Source organism: Zalophus californianus, chromosome 9 (genome assembly GCF_009762305.2).
Source record: "Zalophus californianus isolate mZalCal1 chromosome 9, mZalCal1.pri.v2, whole genome shotgun sequence".
Lineage (NCBI taxonomy): Eukaryota > Metazoa > Chordata > Mammalia > Carnivora > Otariidae > Zalophus > Zalophus californianus.
The window spans coordinates 46,720,589-46,738,176 of NC_045603.1; the positions used below are offsets into that span (position 1 = coordinate 46,720,589).

The 17,588-nt window shown below is 42.4% G+C and overlaps 1 protein-coding gene and 1 long non-coding RNA gene across 8 annotated transcripts in view; one reads left to right on the plus strand and one right to left on the minus strand.

Annotated features, from left to right (window-relative positions):
- The window catches only part of LOC113921310, a 171,845-nt gene extending 170,231 nt beyond the window's left edge, over positions 1 to 1,614 (plus strand). Inside the window, exon 6 of the long non-coding RNA XR_003519637.1 lies at positions 803 to 1,614. This is a non-coding gene — a long non-coding RNA (uncharacterized LOC113921310). The remainder of the gene's footprint in view (positions 1 to 802) is intronic.
- A 4,409-nt stretch (positions 1,615 to 6,023) lies between these two features.
- The window catches only part of MYRFL (myelin regulatory factor like), a 113,447-nt gene continuing 101,882 nt past the window's right edge, over positions 6,024 to 17,588 (minus strand). For 6 of the 7 annotated variants that reach the window (XM_027593973.1, XM_027593971.2, XM_027593968.2 and 3 more), the window contains 6 exons: positions 12,665 to 12,727; positions 11,942 to 12,029; positions 9,908 to 9,982; positions 7,041 to 7,161; positions 6,635 to 6,709; positions 6,024 to 6,298 (listed from right to left, as the gene is read on the minus strand). In XM_027593973.1, coding sequence (XP_027449774.1) covers positions 6,212 to 6,298; positions 6,635 to 6,709; positions 7,041 to 7,161; positions 9,908 to 9,982; positions 11,942 to 12,029; positions 12,665 to 12,727 — 509 coding nt within the window. In that variant the 3' untranslated portion in view covers positions 6,024 to 6,211. The remainder of the gene's footprint in view (positions 6,299 to 6,634; positions 6,710 to 7,040; positions 7,162 to 9,907; positions 9,983 to 11,941; positions 12,030 to 12,664; positions 12,728 to 17,588) is intronic. The other variant, XM_027593970.2, reaches the window with a different exon arrangement.

The following is a 17,588-nucleotide window of genomic DNA, read 5'->3' on the forward strand; positions in this document are numbered from 1 at the left end:
AGCGGGCCCCTTGTGAAGTAATGAAGGCTTTTGCTTCTTAACATAATCCTGAGTAGCTTCTCTACTGCAGATCATTCCAGGGACTGCTCTTGAGAGCCAAGAATATCCACCCTAGAGGGAAATGTTTTTCAGTAATCGTATAGGATGACAGGCCTGAGGTCTTACGACTCACTTCAGGGGGAAAACCACAGCAGCCTAATTGCTGTCGTAATACTCCATGTTTGGATCTAATATGAAACATTCACTAAGTGCTTTATAATTAATCTGCAATTAATTTAGATTCTTCTGCAGTTGTGCTTTATGAAAAAAAATTCAGCGGTATAAATATAAATCACGAATAATAGGCAGTAGCTGACTATCAGGGTCTGAAATCTTCTAACACGCAATGGGCTGTGTGATTTCCTCGTTTCTATTGGAAGTCATTTAGAAGTGACTTAAAGGTGTTTGGAGAAGAGTAATAACATCCTATTATTCCAAATCATAACAATAAAAAAAAAAAACCACAGTGAAAGAACAATTCAAATCTGGCTTACTGTGCCATCTTGCCATATACCCTGGCAAATATGAGGAAATTTTTTATTTACCCACCTTTCACTTCATAAATGTTAATTGAGCATCTACTGTGTGCTAGGCAACATGGTTTCCACATGAAGAAGATGGCGAATGGAAAGGTAAGTCACTTCCCCTGAGCATAATGGACTGAAGCTCATCAAAAGAAGTAAGGATTCCCAGCTTATTTACTTGTTCAAAATAATGTCTTCCCAAGGACCCTTCTTAATGTAATCTTGCGGTGTTCCCACAGCACCTGCCGCCTCACGAGACTTGCCACGTCACGTCAGTTTGGACTTCAGTGTTCTCAATGACTTATGTGGCAGGACGATCCTGGGTCTGATTCTGCACCCGGGAGAGTGAAGTACCCGAGATGACACCACAGGCCAATTATTGAGTCAGGCCCCAAACCGGGTTTCCTGGTTCTGACTCCGGTTCTTTTTCCAGTTCCTCTGCAGTTAAACAGGAGGTCAGACTGGTGCGGCCAAAAATGGCTTGAGAACTCAGTTCTGGCCAAGACGTGTTATCGGGAGTCTTTCTCAAATGTGATCTCATTTATATGCGGGTGGGGCCATGGAGACATTGAAGGATTGAGACTGTGATCTCTGGAACCCACCCTTCCCTCCAGTTACGTGAAGAAGACTTTCCCCATTCACGGAACCCAGCCAAGGAAAGATGGGGTTGGTTGGATGCGGAGCACCGCGGGGAAATTGGGGGTCCCCGATGCTGCAAGCTTCTGACAACCACCATGAAAAATGCACTAGATTCTGAATCCTCGGGTACTGCTTAAGAGCTCATCTGGCTCTTCAGAATCAGACACAAAAATCAATGACACGTGTCCTTGAAGAAATGAAAGCCCAAATGCTTTTAGCTTTGCGAGTGAAGATTTTCCTCAAGTGTTCCTCGGCCTGCGGCTGGTAGTTAGCCTTCTTAAGTGAGCCCTTCAGCCCCAGTGCAATATCAACGGACGGAACTGAGTGGCCACTGGAGAGTCCCCTCCTCTCTCTCCCTCTGCCTTCTCTCAACTCTGGGGTCGCAACTCAATGGTCTCAAATAAATCCTCTCAGTTTACAAGACCTGGTGAGTGTAAACATCACTTACTGGAGCCATTGGCCTGTTAATGCCTTTTGGGTGGGTCCATATCTGAGTTGGTGATCTCTTGCAACTCCAAAGAGTCATGAAGAAAGGAAAACATTTCCTAAGGGTAAGTGATGTAATGCTACTGAGTCGTCTCCCTTTGGAATTCCTATGTTGAAGCCCCAGTATCCAGGTCTGTGGAGATGGGGCATCTGGGAGGTAATTAGGTTTAGGTGACATCATGAGGAGAGAACCCTCATGATGGGATTAGTGCCCTTCGAAAAAGAGACACCAAAGAGCCTGATTCCTCCCTCTTTCTCTCTCTCCACCTGCCTGCACAGAGACACAGCGAGAAGGCAACTGTGTGCAACACAAAGATCGAGCCCTTGCCAGATGCTGAGCCTGCTGGACGTCCAGTCTCCAGCACTGTGAGAAATATACTCCCGGTGTTGGGGCCACCCAGGCTTAAGTCTTGTGTGGTGTCCACACTGAAGAAGATAGGTCATATAGGGGAAAGGGATGAAATGTAGCACCAGAAAACCTGGCTCATCTCTTGTTCTTACTTAACCTCTTTGTGCCTTAGTTTCTTTATCTGCAGAATGGGGCAGTGGAAGTCCCCTCATGGCCAACATCACGAGGTTGTTTTGAGAATCCAGCCAGAGGAGGTTTGGGAAGGGCTTTGTAAACTGCCAACAGAATGGCTTTTTTGCTCTTCTGTTGGAAATCTTTAATAATGTGTTGCTGGGAATCTGCCATTAAAGTTGAAATCCCAAAATTGTTTAGGCAAAAGAAGTAAAAATAAAAATGGGAAAAGAGGTAGGTTAAGAGCTCTACATTTTTTTTTCTTTTAAATGCTGCAGGGTTGAACTCATGCATGCAAATTTTTAAGTGAATTTTTATGATTTGGTTGTCTAAAAATCTGATAGAACTTTCAAAATCTTGTAGAGTTTCTTTAATAGAACTCATAAAATTATCATAATTCTACTTGTTTAGATTATGTGATTGTGTTATATTTTATAGTGTTTATATTTTATATTATATAGCATTTTCTGACATTGGGGGCAGGTAATTAAATTGATATGCAGAATCTGACAAAAATTGGCAAAGTAGTTACTGTATTTCATATACTGTAACTAAGATATAAGTGACCTGAGGTTAAATTATACCTGTTTTTCAGGATTGAACTTATCCTATGTTATCACAAATGGCAGGGTGGCAGCATGTGATGCAGCCCAGCTCTTATATAGACTTCTTTTCTGACTTTTTTAAAATAATTTTTTTAATTTTAGATATTTAGATTTATAGAAAAATTGTGAGGCTAGTACACAGAGTTCCCATAAACTCCACACCTCATTCCCCCTATTATTAACATCTTTCACAATAAATGAACCAACATTGATACATTTATGAAAGTCCATACTTTATTGAAATGTCCTTGGTTTTTATCTGCTACCCCTTTTTGGTGCCAGGCTCCCATCCAGGGTACACAGCGAATTCATGCCTCCTTAAGCTCCTCATGCCTTTGACAGTTTCCCAGACTTCCCTTGTTTTTGATAACCTTGAGGATTTTAAGGAGTATTGGTCAGGTATTTCATAGAATGTCACTCTGTTTGGATTTGTCTGAGGTTTTGCTTATGATTAGAGTGAGGTTATGAGCTTTGGGGAGAAAGATTTATAGACATTACTTAAATTTGGGGATATTCCAGTAGAGAGTCAGGCAATTCTCGGGCATAAGGAAAAATCTTTTGACCTGAAGCAGCATGGTCCACAGTGGACATCTCACAACTGGAGAAGTGCTTCAAATACAAAGAGAATCTTCCAGCAGAGTTTATTCACCTAGTAGGCTTAACAAATCCCGGGATGCCACAGACTGCCACAGGTCTGTTCACTGTGTTAAATCCTCCCTCTCTGAAGACTTTCAACACCGTCTCCTGTAGTACATCCTTTTGTGTTGTGTTGTGTTGTGCTGTGTTGTGTTGTGTTGTGTTGTGTTGTGGTGGGGAAAAGACTTTTGGTTTTGTTATAGAATTTAATTTGAAAACAGTACTTATTTGAGAGAAATCCTCTTTTGGCAATGTTACTGAGCTACATTAAGTATCTGAAGCCCCCATGTTATCGGGAACGTAAGTGCGTGAATAAGAGCACGGCGTCTGTGTGCTGGAAAGAACTCTGTAATCCTGCTGCTGACCAGATTCCTTTCCGAGCGGAAGAGTCAAATTAATGGAGTCTCTCCCACACCAAACACCTGGGATGCTATGAAAAAATGGAATGGAAAAATGAAGGCTCTAGATGCAGGGCATGCTGGATAGACTGGTATGACAACTGAGGACAACCAAGTCTGAATTTGAATCCAGGCAATTGCAGGAATCCTGAAATCCTCCTCCCAAGAATTAACTACCTTATTTAATTTTCCACAAAGGCTATGCAGTTAGTAAAAGGGGGAACAATTTTCCAAATACAGAAAAAATACAAACATTATGTAACACATATGCGTATGCTGTAGCTGAAGTTTGGTTTTGACAGTCGACAAACGTGCCTTGATGTACGTGTGAGTGGTCCGTGACTCAATCCCTTTCTGATCCCATTGTAATCTTTATAATGATTCTGTTATGTGCAGTTGTAACAATAATAGCTTATATTTATTTACAGCCTATCTGTGCTTGACATATTTAACTCATGTAATCCTGTCTAGATACTCACTCTCCTCTTCCTTAAAAGAGGAAGTTGAGGCTTTGAGAAGTTAAATATCCTGCCCAAGGGTACACAGATAAGGCCAGGATTTGAACTCAAGGCATGGACTGTTGGGATCCAAAGTGTCGGGTCCTACTGGGCTAAACTACCTCTGTATCATTGAGTTCATTTCAAAATGCCTTCTGGGAGAGCAAAGACCATATCTCTTCTTTTCTTAATAGGTGGGGTCTCACAATTTCCATTCACGTGGCACAGGTTTAGTAATATTTGAAAATAAGGAAGAGGAGGATGTGTTACCACTACTGATCATCACTGTTAATTAAGGTAAAGAAAAAAACATCAAATACTCTCATCTCCCAACTGACTCCCAGGCCAACAGTAAGATAGGGGAAGGCCAGCCACTCAGCAGCCTTGTCACCTGGAACTAGAGCTAGACGGGCTCAAATCTCCATGTCCTAAGATACAGTGTATTAATAGAAAATTTGAGGTATGGGAATGGCCAATGATTGCCATTGAAAAGATAGAAAGATAGTTTGTTACAGTTCCCAAGAGAAGGGGATATGCCACATGTTGGGGCGGGGGGCACACTAAGGAAGCACCAGGGTCAGTCAGGAGGCTGAGGAAGCTATGGGCAAGGGCCTTTATTGTGGTTTCTATGGGAAGGAACAGGTGAGGCAGGGTGAACAGGCTGGGGATTGGCTTGTTCGAATAATTTTAGCAGGCTCTGGGATACAGGGGCTGTGCCTAGTTGTCTGGTACCTGTCCCTGATGTGGTTAGGGCAGGTGGAGTGTGAGAGCCTGACACAGGAGGTGGGTTGCAGTGTGGACTCTGGACTGGTTGGTTTGTTATTTGAAAAGCACTCATGGGCAAGTTGTTTACTCTCTCTAGGAATTGTCTAACCCTAGGAGGTAGAGTCCCACTAGAGACCAGATCCCCAAATGTCAAAACATCGGAATACAGAAAATATAAGACATGGTTGATAGTCTCCAGCTAGAGGATTTCTGGCCACCCTGAGTTGGGGAACGCATACAGACGTACCCATAAGCCAGAGAGAAGTATCCAAAAGCTAATTTAGCTGTAAACAATGGTGATGGTTACAAATGCCCTGTAAGAGGAGCCCTCGTATGTGAGGAAAAACAAAACAAAAACCAAAAACAATGACACCTGGAAGAGTAAATGTAACTCTCTGGGCCTACATTATCTGGGTTCCCTTAAAAGACTTGTCACAAGTTAGTGCTTCACAAGAGAGAACAGAACACTTAGTGTCCGTCAAGCATTATAGGGTAAAATTGCAACTTTTTCTCTTAAATCCAATTCATTAGCAAGCTACGTACTGTACTCTAGTGTATACAGTTCTCTCCCTCCCTCCCTCCCACTCCTTCTTTCCCACAAACACATAGCAATAGTTTGCATAAATGTGAGCTCAGCTATCAGACAACACCCATCCATCCCCCTAACACACACCATATCACACATCTCAAGAGTCTGCTTAGTGGGTCCAAGCTGACATGGCTGAAATGAGCCTTTTTATTTTTCTCAAAAGCTACAGTAAGAAACACATCGCACAAAGTAAAGTTAGACCTGCCTCTTTGACCTCATAAGACTCCTTAATACCAGAAGCCGTATTTTCAAGCCCAACTGTGCTGTCTCTTCAAGAAATGTTTTCTTCATTGTCCCAGTAAAATCAAAGACCACATATCTCAAGTTGCAGCAAACACTTTATTCTCCTCATTAATGGCTCAAAACTGTTGGAAGCCAAAGCCTGAAGAAGTCTTATGGCAATAAATGTGAATTTTTTCAAAGAGAAGAAAGAAATTGCAAGAGGCTATGTTTCTGTTGACCATATTTCTGAGTATTTTTCTTTGGCAAAGTCCTCAGCCAAACTCGAATAAATTAGACACAGTGGCGATAGAAGTAAAAGAAGTAATCTGTAAAGAATATCCCCGCAAAATAAGGATCCGTTGAACAGTCCGCTAAATCCTGTCAGAACAGAGAAGAAAAAAGGAATGATTAATGTGAGAATTAGTTAAAGTAATTGATGGATTAATTGATTTAATTTCTTTCTCCCTGGAAAGAAAAAGGCAAAAAAGAAGAAAGAAAGAAAGAAAGAGAGAGAGAGAGAAAGAAAGAAAGAAAGAGAGAGAGAGAGGAAGAAAAAGAAAGAAAGAAAGAAAGAAAGAAAGAAAGAAAGAAAGAAAGAAAGAAAGAAAGAAAGAAAGAAAGAAAGAAAGAAAGAAAGAAAAAGAAAGAAAGAAAGAAAGAAAGAAAGAAAGAAAGAAAGAGAAAGAAAAAGAAAAGAAAAGCAAGCAAGCTTACCGGTGCAGCTACACGGAAATGGTACATGCTGTCAAAGAATGGGGCCACAGCGAGGCTCCAAATGTGCTGATAGCCCTAAATAATGAATGAAAGAGAGATCCATTTCATAACCACATGTTACACTCCGTGGGAAAGACTATAGTCTGAGAAAGCATTTCTTTGACTCCTCTAGGAAAGGTATCTGTGGCGACAGCTTTTGAGAGGAGTTGCTAAAGCAGTCTGCAGCCTCTGAAGGACACCTGGAAGACGCTGAGCAAAGCCCTGTGATTCAGGTCAGCCAGCGAGGAGAAACCCTGATGGGCAGCTCATGGCTCCCCTCTCATGTAGGGAACAGAGGCTGTGCCACAATTCTAGACACACTTCTTCAGGAACGGGGACGGAATGCCCAGGGGCTGGAAACCGTTACCTGTGTCATCTCTTGGGAGACTTCTTGGCGGCTTTGTATCCCTTTGGCTCCCCTTTTGCCATGGAAACATATATTTCCAAGGGTGAATTTGCACTGGAAGACTATCAATGGCTCTGTTGTGCTTCGAAAGACAAAGAAAGAAAGAGCAAAGGGAAAGCCGTTACCAGCTATGCTAAACCACACCTTGATAAAAGGGGGTACCAGTGGGGACGTGCCTGGGACACCATTAGGTTACATGTAGGCATGTTATTACACAAAGCTCATCGATGCCAATACGCCTGTTCACATCTCCTTATTACAGAAAGAAACTCAGTCTCGGATGATTACTGTGATAGACAATGTTCGTGTTCCCCTCCCCCAAATTCATATGCTAAAATCCTAACCTCCAGTGTGATGTGTTGGGAGGTAGAGCCTATGGGAAGTGATTAGGTCTTGAGCGTGGAGCCCTCATGAGTGCGATCACTGCTCTTCCAAAAGGACCTCAGAGAGCTCTCTTGCTCCTTTGCCAGGTAGACACAGTGACCGGCCTTCTATGAAACAGGAGGCAGACCCTCACCAGACACCAAATCTGCCGGAGCCTCCACATGGGGCTTCCCAACCCCCAGAACGGGGGAAAGTAAATGTTTGTTAAGGCACTCAGGCTATGGTGGTTTTGTTACGGCAGCCTGAACCCATCAAAACAACCTGAGGGAGCATATGACAGTCTCTAACCTAATCTCATCACTGAAATCACCCCAGCAGCAGAAGTTCTTATCACCATAGATCTTAAAATAACTTTTGGGGGCACCTGGGTGGTTCAGGCAATTAAGTATCTGACTCTTGGTTTCGGCTCAGGTCATGGTCTCAGGGTCATGAGATCAAGCTCCATGCTCAGCAAGGAGACTGCTTGAGATTCTCTCTCTCCCTCTCCCTCTGCTCCTCCGCCTGCTCGTGCTCTCAAATAAATAAATAAATAAATAAATAAATAAATAAATAAATAAATAAAATCAGTTTTGGAGATATCCCTTCTCTTTTCACTGGCAAATGAATTTGCATCTACTTGAAGTTTCCAGGATTTCGGATTCTACAAACCCCTGATCTGAGTACATACTGTTTGAAGCAACAAGGTAAACAAACAGGAAGGGATGTGGGGCTGAGTCCTGTTAGAATTTACCTACCATCACAGCTATCAGAGTGGAAGTCCTGCCAGAAAGAATGATTCTCCTCTGGAGGTTAACCCATTAATTATTACCAAGAGGATGAGATCCATCTGTCTTTGGAAGTGATCTTTTTGCACAAGTGGGACAACCTACAATCTCAGTTGAGTATGTGTGTTATTTTTAAGTCACCCATATTAGGAAAACGGTTCTTAAACTAAAAAGCCTGATTCAGTGGCTCAAGATGGTCTTCTGCCACTTCAGGAGATACACCATTTTGGCTTATTTCCTTCCATCGAAGCTAGGAATGAATGACGAAAGGCTATTCCAGGCTACTCAGGGAGTGTAGAAGATAGTTCATTTAGCTCTTGCTCTGTGTGAAATGTGATGCGTTCTGAGTCACAAAATATTTGCTGCTTGAAACAAAACTTTCCAAGGCAAGCAGTTGGGTCCAGTGTCATCAACTCACTGTAGAAGCAAAGTTGATGAGAGAAAGAGTCTGAAGCCTGAGTGAAACAGAGGACGGGGCAGAGCAGTGGCAAATGGATGGAGGAGGAGGGAGAGAGCTGGGGAAGCAGAGGATGAGAGCGGAGGACAGAGGAAAGGGAAGGTGAGAGGAAACGTGGAGGGGGCAGAGAAGGAGAGACGACAATCTAGAGAGACACACACACACACAAACATCTATCTCCCTGGTGAGTAGCTCACTGCATAATTTGAGTGAAGTGGGTCAAAGTCTTAAAGTACCGTAATTATTTTAAATAGTTGGTAAGAATAGATTAAATTAGAGCTTTGTGATTTTGAAGGAAAGGTAGTCATAATAAAAGCTACCATTTATGAAGCACCTACTATGTGCCAGGAAGGGGCAATATTCTTACATCTCTCATTTCATCAGGAAGGCAGGAAAGTGATGGTTTAAAGGATGGGCTGAGTTTCAAACCCAGCTCCATGGCTTACTAGCTGTGGCTTTCGGAACAAGTGTGTTTGATCTCTCCAAACCTAAGTGTTCCCATCTGAGAAATATAAACTAGAAAGGAAAAACCGAACTCGAGGGTTACTGTGAGGATTATATGACCCACTATTAAGGTGGAGAGTGTCTGGCATATGCTCTGTGCTCAGCAAATGGTAGTTACTAATTTCACTACTATTAACAGTGATTCCCACAGCAGCTCTACTTCTTATGGTATTATTTCAAACTCATTTTATAGATAAAAACAGCTCAGAGAGGATAAGTGGTTTCTCCAAAAGGTTATAGAATTAGTTAAGTGGCAGCGACAAAATCTGGACCCTGGTCTGCCCGACTCTAAACTCTGACTCCTTGAACTCCTCTGGGGAAGGGGGTGGTGTCTGCGTTAGCACTGCTGACAGGAGCTCACAAAAATGGGCAGCTCCCTGCCCAGGGGGCTATGCTATTCCTCTTGCCTCCACCCCAATTCGAAGGGACACAGGGGCAGTCTGCAGCTTGTGAGCATCAAACCCAAGGGCACTCCCATTTTACAGGTGTGAGTGTGAAGCCCACAGTCTTTCCATTCCACTGAGGGAGGCTGGAAGACCCCAACCTTCATTTTGAGGATTCCTCCCCCAAGCTGGCCCACCTCTCAACCCAAACAGCAGCAGTTGACACGGACTGATAACTTCCCACCCTCCAACTTACTGATCAAATTGGGAGGTAAGTTCAGACTTGCTATTCAAATAGTGACAGAGCAGAATTATTTTCTACAGTTATGCACTTACTTGATTTCCAGAGAGAATTTGACATTGGTAGGTGTGTGCTTATTAACAGGAATATTGTAATTGTAATTTCCAGCGCTGATTATGGGGAGAAAAGTAAAACCACAAATCAAAATACACAGGAAAGGCTTCAAAAGGCTTTTGTTACTCATCATATACTAGGTAAGCTGTGAAATATTCTATAGCAAACACAGAGAATCAAATTTAGCACGGTAGAGCTCTATGTTTTTCAGAGACGTACCTGTCAAATTTCAAAGTGATCTCTTTTAGGGCTTAATATACAAACTACACCACAAAGATTTATGGTGTGTTAGAACACACAGACAAAATGATGGAAAGCCAAATCCCAGGCCAAATGCATAACACCGTGTGCACAGGAAACGACTCTGGTCCCCGTTAAGGAGACACAGATTTCAGGAGACAAATGAGGCAAAGACCTCAAACCAACAGTCCCTCTGGAAAGGAGGACTGAAAATAATGAATAACAGCTTCTCTACCCTGAATCACTCCCTTTTAGGCAACATTAGCAGGAAATACCACACACTTTCAGAACTTGAATCTACTAACATTATGATGGTCCTAACCCCATTCTGTGATGGAGAAAACTATAGCACAGAAGTACATCCACAGACACTCCTCCCCCATGCTCCCTGGAAGGGAACTACCTGGGACAAAGGGGTGCTTCCTGGGATTCCTCCTGTAATGAACACTCCAGCAGAAAAGCAGAGTGTATCTAACACAGATCCTTATGACCTGGCCACACCTTGAATTATATGGAGAAACAACTTAAAACCAGATACATTGGAAGAAGAGCTCTCGTCACTTTAGATTCTCTTTAATCAATCCTAAAGTAAGTTGTTAAAAATAATAAAGCAGAAGTAAAAGGAACTGATCTCAATTGGGATCAGAAGAGCCTTGTTCTACGGGAAGAAGCTGAGAGAAATGGAATTCACTTCCTACCATGTACCTCCTGGCATCTGCATGCTTCACGGCAACCCAACTCAGTAGCCTCGTCTCAGAGATGAGAAATGGACACTCAGGGGAAATAAACACCTTGTTGAAGTTCCGGAATTTGAAACGAATCATCCCACTCTACTTCATTATGTCACCCTAGCACAGTAATTAATGTCTGTCTCCGACTTGTTTAAGCTCACTGAAGCTCAGGTTCCTTAACGGCAGAGTGGGGATCAACCAGCCTCAGGGATTTGGGGAGAATTCCATGCGATAATGAATGTCAAAGCCATAAACAAGTCATAAAGCACCATACAGTTTATTTTTAAAGCTCAGGGTCATCAACTTGAAGTCTAAGTTACATCAGGTTGCAAAAGAAATCAGGCTGAGAATCCCAAGGATTTGTGACATCAGTTCAAAGTACAGGGTCTTGCCTTTCACTTAGCAGTCACCCCATAAATATTTATCGGAGAAAGAAAAATAAGTCCCAATTTTTAATGCCTTCAACTTGCATATTGTGCCAGCTGAAGCTACTTGTAGTCTGTGCTTAGATTCTAAAGGCATCTTTACCTGATGGCGCATAATAGACATGGAGGTTGCTGATAACTTTTACAATATCTGGATCTTTCCCCTCCTAACTGAAAAAGCCAAGACAAGCTTTATTATTTAGCAATTAAAATAATCCTATTCCTTGTTATTAAAAGGTATAAATGTCAGCTCATTCATTACTTGGAGCCATCAGTAACAATGTCTTTCTTGTCGATACAATTAACCAGCAGCCCTGTGCCTATGGTATGTGTCCCCAGAGAGTCAGCCACAGAGCTGCCCCCTAAGCTTTTTGCTTTGGACTTACCCATTAAAACGGGAGGCTGGAATCATTGGAGCCATGGTTTATTGACATTTGCTAATACCAACCATTTTATGATTCCCTCATCTACCATGTAACAAATGTGTTTTCACTTAAGGAACAATGTAAGCACACATTGATTTTTACCATGTACTTTTAGCTTTCATTCCAGCCTCAGAAACCCAGAGCCCTGAGTAAATTCCAAAAACAATCGGGGTAGAATGGGGAGGCTTACCCACCTGCACTGGAGGCCTCTGCCACAATACCGATGATCTATTACTTGCTGGATTTCCATGATTTGAATAGAACTAATGGTTGTATCAATCCCTGAATTGAGAAGAAATAGAGAAAGTAAACTCCTCTGCAGAGGAGAGTACTGTGCTTCAGCAATGTCTCCAAATTACCAAAAGTGAAAGAAGGGTTTCCTAGGTAAATACCTTCTGTTTGCATTCAAATGGAAAACGAGGGGGAGGGAAAGGGAGAAGGCTTTTGTTTTTGTTGTTACAGTAAATTTTAAGAAAACTCATAAAAGTCCAGGTTCCAGTAGGCAGCCCCATAACATCCAAAAAAATTTCTGGACCCTGGAAGTCCTACTAAATTGACATTTATTGAAAATGGAGGGTGCAATGTGAAATGCTATCTGGCCAAGAAAGAAAGCTTTAAAAAACTTAGAAAACAGAAAACAAGCTAAAAGTACAGTCAGAATCCAAGAAGGTAGGAAGTTCAAAAAAATTATTCAAATCCATGGAGATCAACCTCCACTTGTCTAGTAGTGAGCGACCGTCTCTAACGGCTCCTTAATGGTTAGACTGACATTGATTATAAAAATGTAATCCCCATGAGTGTTCAGGGCAGTTTGCATCCTTTGTCCCCGGTCCTCACTCCTGTAATGCTTTTACAGCCTGTTGCTTCTCTGCCCAGCTCCCCGAAGTCAAAGAATAGTCACTTAGATGTAAACTTACAGTCACTCCCCCAGTCAGGGCTGGTTAGCTCATCTCTTGCCAGGAATGACAAGCTTCTGTCTTCTGAAGAGGAAAAAAAAGTCTGTCAAACTTCAAATCTTGGTCAGGATGAGAAGAAACCCAGTATGTGCCCCTCTGTCTCTGTCAGTTGAATGTTTCCACACCCTTTCTCTCTCCTACCTTTCGACCCATCCAATGCCTACCGCATTTCTTATGGATCTAGTATGTTCTCACCTTCCTCCAAGAAGCCATCTGTTTTGGGCTGAATTGTGTTCCCCAAACTCTTGCGTTGAAGCCCTAACCTCTCAGAATATGACTGTATTTGGAGATAGGGCCTTTCAAGAGGCAATTAAGTTAAAATGAAGCTGTTATTCTGGGCCCTAATCCAATCTGGCTGGTGTCCCTCCCTCTAAGAAGAGATTAGGACACTGGAGACACCAAGGACGGGCAGAGAGGAAAGACCTTGCAAGGACGCAGCACAGAGGTGGCCATCTGTGAGTCCAGGAGGGAGGCCTCAGAAGAAACCAGACCTGCTAACACCCTGATTTTGGACCTCCGGCCTCCAGAACGATGAGAAAATAAATTTTGTTGTTGGAGTTGCCCAGTCTGTGGTACTTTGTTATAGTGGCCCTTGCAGATCACACAACCCACTCCGTTCTGATGTCACGGCATTACTGCCAAACCATCCAGGTGGTGATCAGTTAGTGATTTGTCACCACATCAAAAGCATGTCATCTCTGTTTTATTACTTAACTTGTATGTATTTTGCCCTTTCTTAACAACTCCAGAATAGGGAACCTCTATTAAAATTCTCTGATTCCTCTGTAATTCCTAGCATAATGTGATCCACACAGGAAAAAAGAGAGGTGCGGGGGAGTGGGGGAGGGGGAGGGAGTGGAGCTGGCTTGTGCAGAAGGAAGCGGGGGAGTGGTTTTGCCCTGTCATAGCCAAAAAGGCATTTTAAAAGCAGTTTTGGAAAGGTAACTATTCAGAGGATTGTTGTTAAGGTTTGGGGGGAAAAAACATCTTCTTAAAGTGAATGGTTGAAGGCAATCATTTAGTGGGTTACTAAACAAGTCTTTAAAAAGAATTTTGAATATTTTTAATTTGCTGATTTTTTTCCTCAAGTATATGTACTGTTCATTGTATTCCTTCATTTGCATTAAATAATGTTTATATTTTTCAACATAGTTTGGGGCCAAACACAAAGACAGTAACCTCATTTAACAAGAGACATAAGTTAATACAAGGTGTGCTGCTTGCACAGGAAGCAAAGAGGGGTGAGAGCTAAAACAAGTTTCTATTTAAGTTTCTGTGTGGAATTTCAGGAAAGCAAACGCTAGAGTGCACGTTACTTGGGCGCCATCACTCCTAAGTAAATCTGCCCTGGTTAGTACTTCCTACACTAGGCACACGGGCTTGTTTACCTGCCCACAAAACTGACTGTGAGCTTCCAGAAGCCTGCGAGCATCTTGTGCACCTTGCCGTCGCCCCAGGCAAGGCAATCCTAGGCTCTCTGCAGGTGCTCAACAAATATTTGTGGGAGGATGGAAGGAAGAGGGGCAGGGAAGGAAGAAGGAGAGTCAATCATATATCCTCCAGAAACATGTTTCCTCTTACACACTCAAAGGGGAAATTGCCCGCAGATGGGTGCAGAGGGGATGCTGGGAATGGACATGGGAGCCTGAGCTCCTTCATCCTGTTGGCAAAGGGGAGTGAGGCAGAATTTGAAGGAGAGGCAGGTTTCCTGAGCATCTTGCCTCACATGAGCCTTTTCATTAAAAAGAAATGAATCTTGACACATGAGGATTTTCTAGAAAATTGAATATATATTTCCCTTTAGATATAAATATATGTGCTGTCCAAAAGGCCTCTAGATTTCTTGGATGCCAGCTATTCCAGTAATAATTGTCAAGCACGTGTCCCCTGCTATGAGTTTTGCTTATGATTGCTTCCACAGAAGGGTATGAATTTATACGGCAAATGAAACATAAAAAGAAGGGGAAACCAGAACTTCTCCATCCTGTCTGTTTTCATCCTTTACCTTTTTTCCCCCTACTTTCCCACTGAATTTGCAGGAACAGAGCTCATTATAAATTTTGGCAACAGGATTACAGAGTTGCCTCATTTTCACAGAAGCATGTTTCCAGGTTCCTGGAGACATAGAATCCTATGATAGGATTTAGTGTCTGATGGGATAACGGTAGTTTTAAAAACAGTAATAAAAAGGTAAAGTTGAGAGATAATCTTGCAGATTAGAATTATGAAAATGGCTTTTCAGATGCAGGATTGGAAATAAATTTTAAATCTCCTATAGAACATCTCCAATTTGTCACTTCTCTGAGGCAAGACTATTCAATTCTGAAAGGCTAATTATTGGAAAACCATAAATTCTCCTGTAGTCAAACAGGGGCAGCTCTCATTTTATAAATGCCTTCCAGTAATATTCACTATAAACTTAATATACACTCCCAGTGGTTTTTCACTGTGAAGCTGGAGATAGATTTCTCAATCAGCGGAAAAGATCTCCCAATAAACTAAATTAGAAACTTCTGGAGAGGAGAGATTTAAGATGGTGTCCAACCAAAGCATATCCTGTTGTGGTAGAATGTGTATATAGCATTACTTATAAAATTGTGCTGTATGGCTGAGTTCCAAAACAGCATCTTGGATACCTTTTTCTTTCCTGATTGAACCAGACTCATGCCAAGAAAAAGTCAATGAGCCCAACCAATTGATGACTGTGTCCTTTAACACAGGGAGCCAGTTTTTTTCCGCCATTTGCTCTTCTCAGAGTTCTGATCTCCAAAACAAAATAAGCATGAATTCTCATAGCCTTTTAGTTTTGTGAGATTTTTAAATCTTCACCAAAATTCTTAACATCTGTAGAATTCCATAGATATTCTCCTCATAAGCTCTTTACTTTTTCATATCTAACTCTGTCTATTTTTTATTGGTTCCATAGATTAAAATCTAATCTATCACACTCAGTTGGCTCCTCAGAGGGGAAGCTCAATATTCCAAAATACCCACTCTCCACCTCTTGATTAGTCTTACCCAAGCCTTTTATATTAAGTGGGGAGAGGGAATAACCTTTCTGAAAGACGTTTTATACAATCAGCTTGGGCCTAAAAGAAAAATAATGGCTTGCACTCAGCATATCATAAAAATGCTGATTTCCCTTCCCTTATTTTACTAGTGGTCTTACTCCTTAGGAAAGAAGCTCATAAGTGTGTTCTGGGGCTTAGTAAACTGCTAGATATTACTCTTCATCCTAGAGAGTTGTTCCAACTTTTTTTTTTCTTAACCCTTGAATTTCTTTTTTAAACTTTTATCCTTTAATTTTTTTAAAAGATTCTATTTATTTGTCAGAGAAAGAGAGCGAACACAAGCAGGGGGATGGCAGGCAGAGGGAGAAGCAGGCTCCCTGCTCAGGGAGCCTGACGCGTCACTCAATCCCAGGACCCTGGGATCATGACCTGAGCCGAAGGCAGAAGCTCAACAGACTGAGCCACCCAGGCATCCCTATTCTTTAATTTTTAATTAGTTGTTAATGCCTCAGAAACATCTGTTGAAAGAGTTTGCCTGGCTTTCTTTGCTTTCAGATTTAGGAACCCCAGGGCCATACAGTGCCCAGGACAGAGGGGAAGGATGGACCAGCAGCAGAAGAGAAGAGGCTTTCTTTACACCCCCAGAAACACCCCACATCAGGGACATCTCAGTGGCAATAGGCAAACTTGGGGGAGGGGAATGCCAAAGGGACTTTCTAGAACCACAGAGTGAATACTTTCAGCTTCCTCTAGAGTTGATCCCTGGTACATGTGCACACAGTGCCAACTAAATGGAGGCACAATGGTAGATGGGCAGAAACCCAGGACAGGAAGACAGGGGACTCAGGTTCCTGTTCCACCTTTGCTAGTAACTTACTGCAGAACCTTAAGCAAGGTCCTGGGCCTCCATTTCATCAGCTGGAAAATGGGTGAGCTGGTATCAATCAGAGGTTTTCCTGACCCGATCCTTGGAAACCCAGGTGATTGCATAAAGTGGTCAGTGGTGTCTGCGCACTTGAAAAGTAACAACTCTCCCACGGATTTGTACTATCCTTCAAATGTTGCTGTAGGACTAACAAAAATAATTTGACTAAAACTTAACTGAGTTTAAAGTAACATTCTCCTTTTATGTATTTTCTCAGTCAAATAATTGTAAAAGAATAATGAATTAATAGGAGATTCTACAGGTCAAAAATTTAGGTACCACTGGTGTGCTGCTCTCGGACATTCTACAACACTCTAAATCCCCAAAAGTTTGCAGGTTTCTAGAAGGTGACAGTGAAGAGAACACGTAAATCCTTTCTATCTTTCTCCAGCTAAAAGAGGGAAGAGGGAACAATTCTGCCCATGTATCAGGGAGCCTGGTAAGACAGGACTTACATTTCACTTTTAGCCAGAGAAGCTGGTGACTGTGCCTAGGAGGACACAGCCAGGCACAGTGGAGCAGCCCTTCTTTCTCTAGGAGTCTCTTCAGTGTCCCCCACACTTAGGCAATGTAAGACATGCAGGCACCCAGTGCCCCAGAGAGGAGAGCAATAAACCTTCATCCAGTTTGATAAGGATGCTCTGCCCTCCATGTGAAGAGCTGGTTGCTACAGGAAGGAGTTTGCTCAAGGGGTCAAGAACATTTTTGAAAATGAAGATTGGATCAGTCCATGACCTCTTCCTGTGCAGGATCCATGGTTACACATCTCTCATAGGTGGGATGGTCTCTTCTGAGGACTGCTCTCAGAAAAGGCCACAGAGTACACCCAAGGTAGACTCCCAAGGTAGGAGAAGGGTTTACAGCCACAAGGGTTCATGTGCTTTTGCAAGAGATGAAGGCTTTCGGGGATTTTTTTTTTAAACAGCACTGGACTTTTCCATATTTGAAA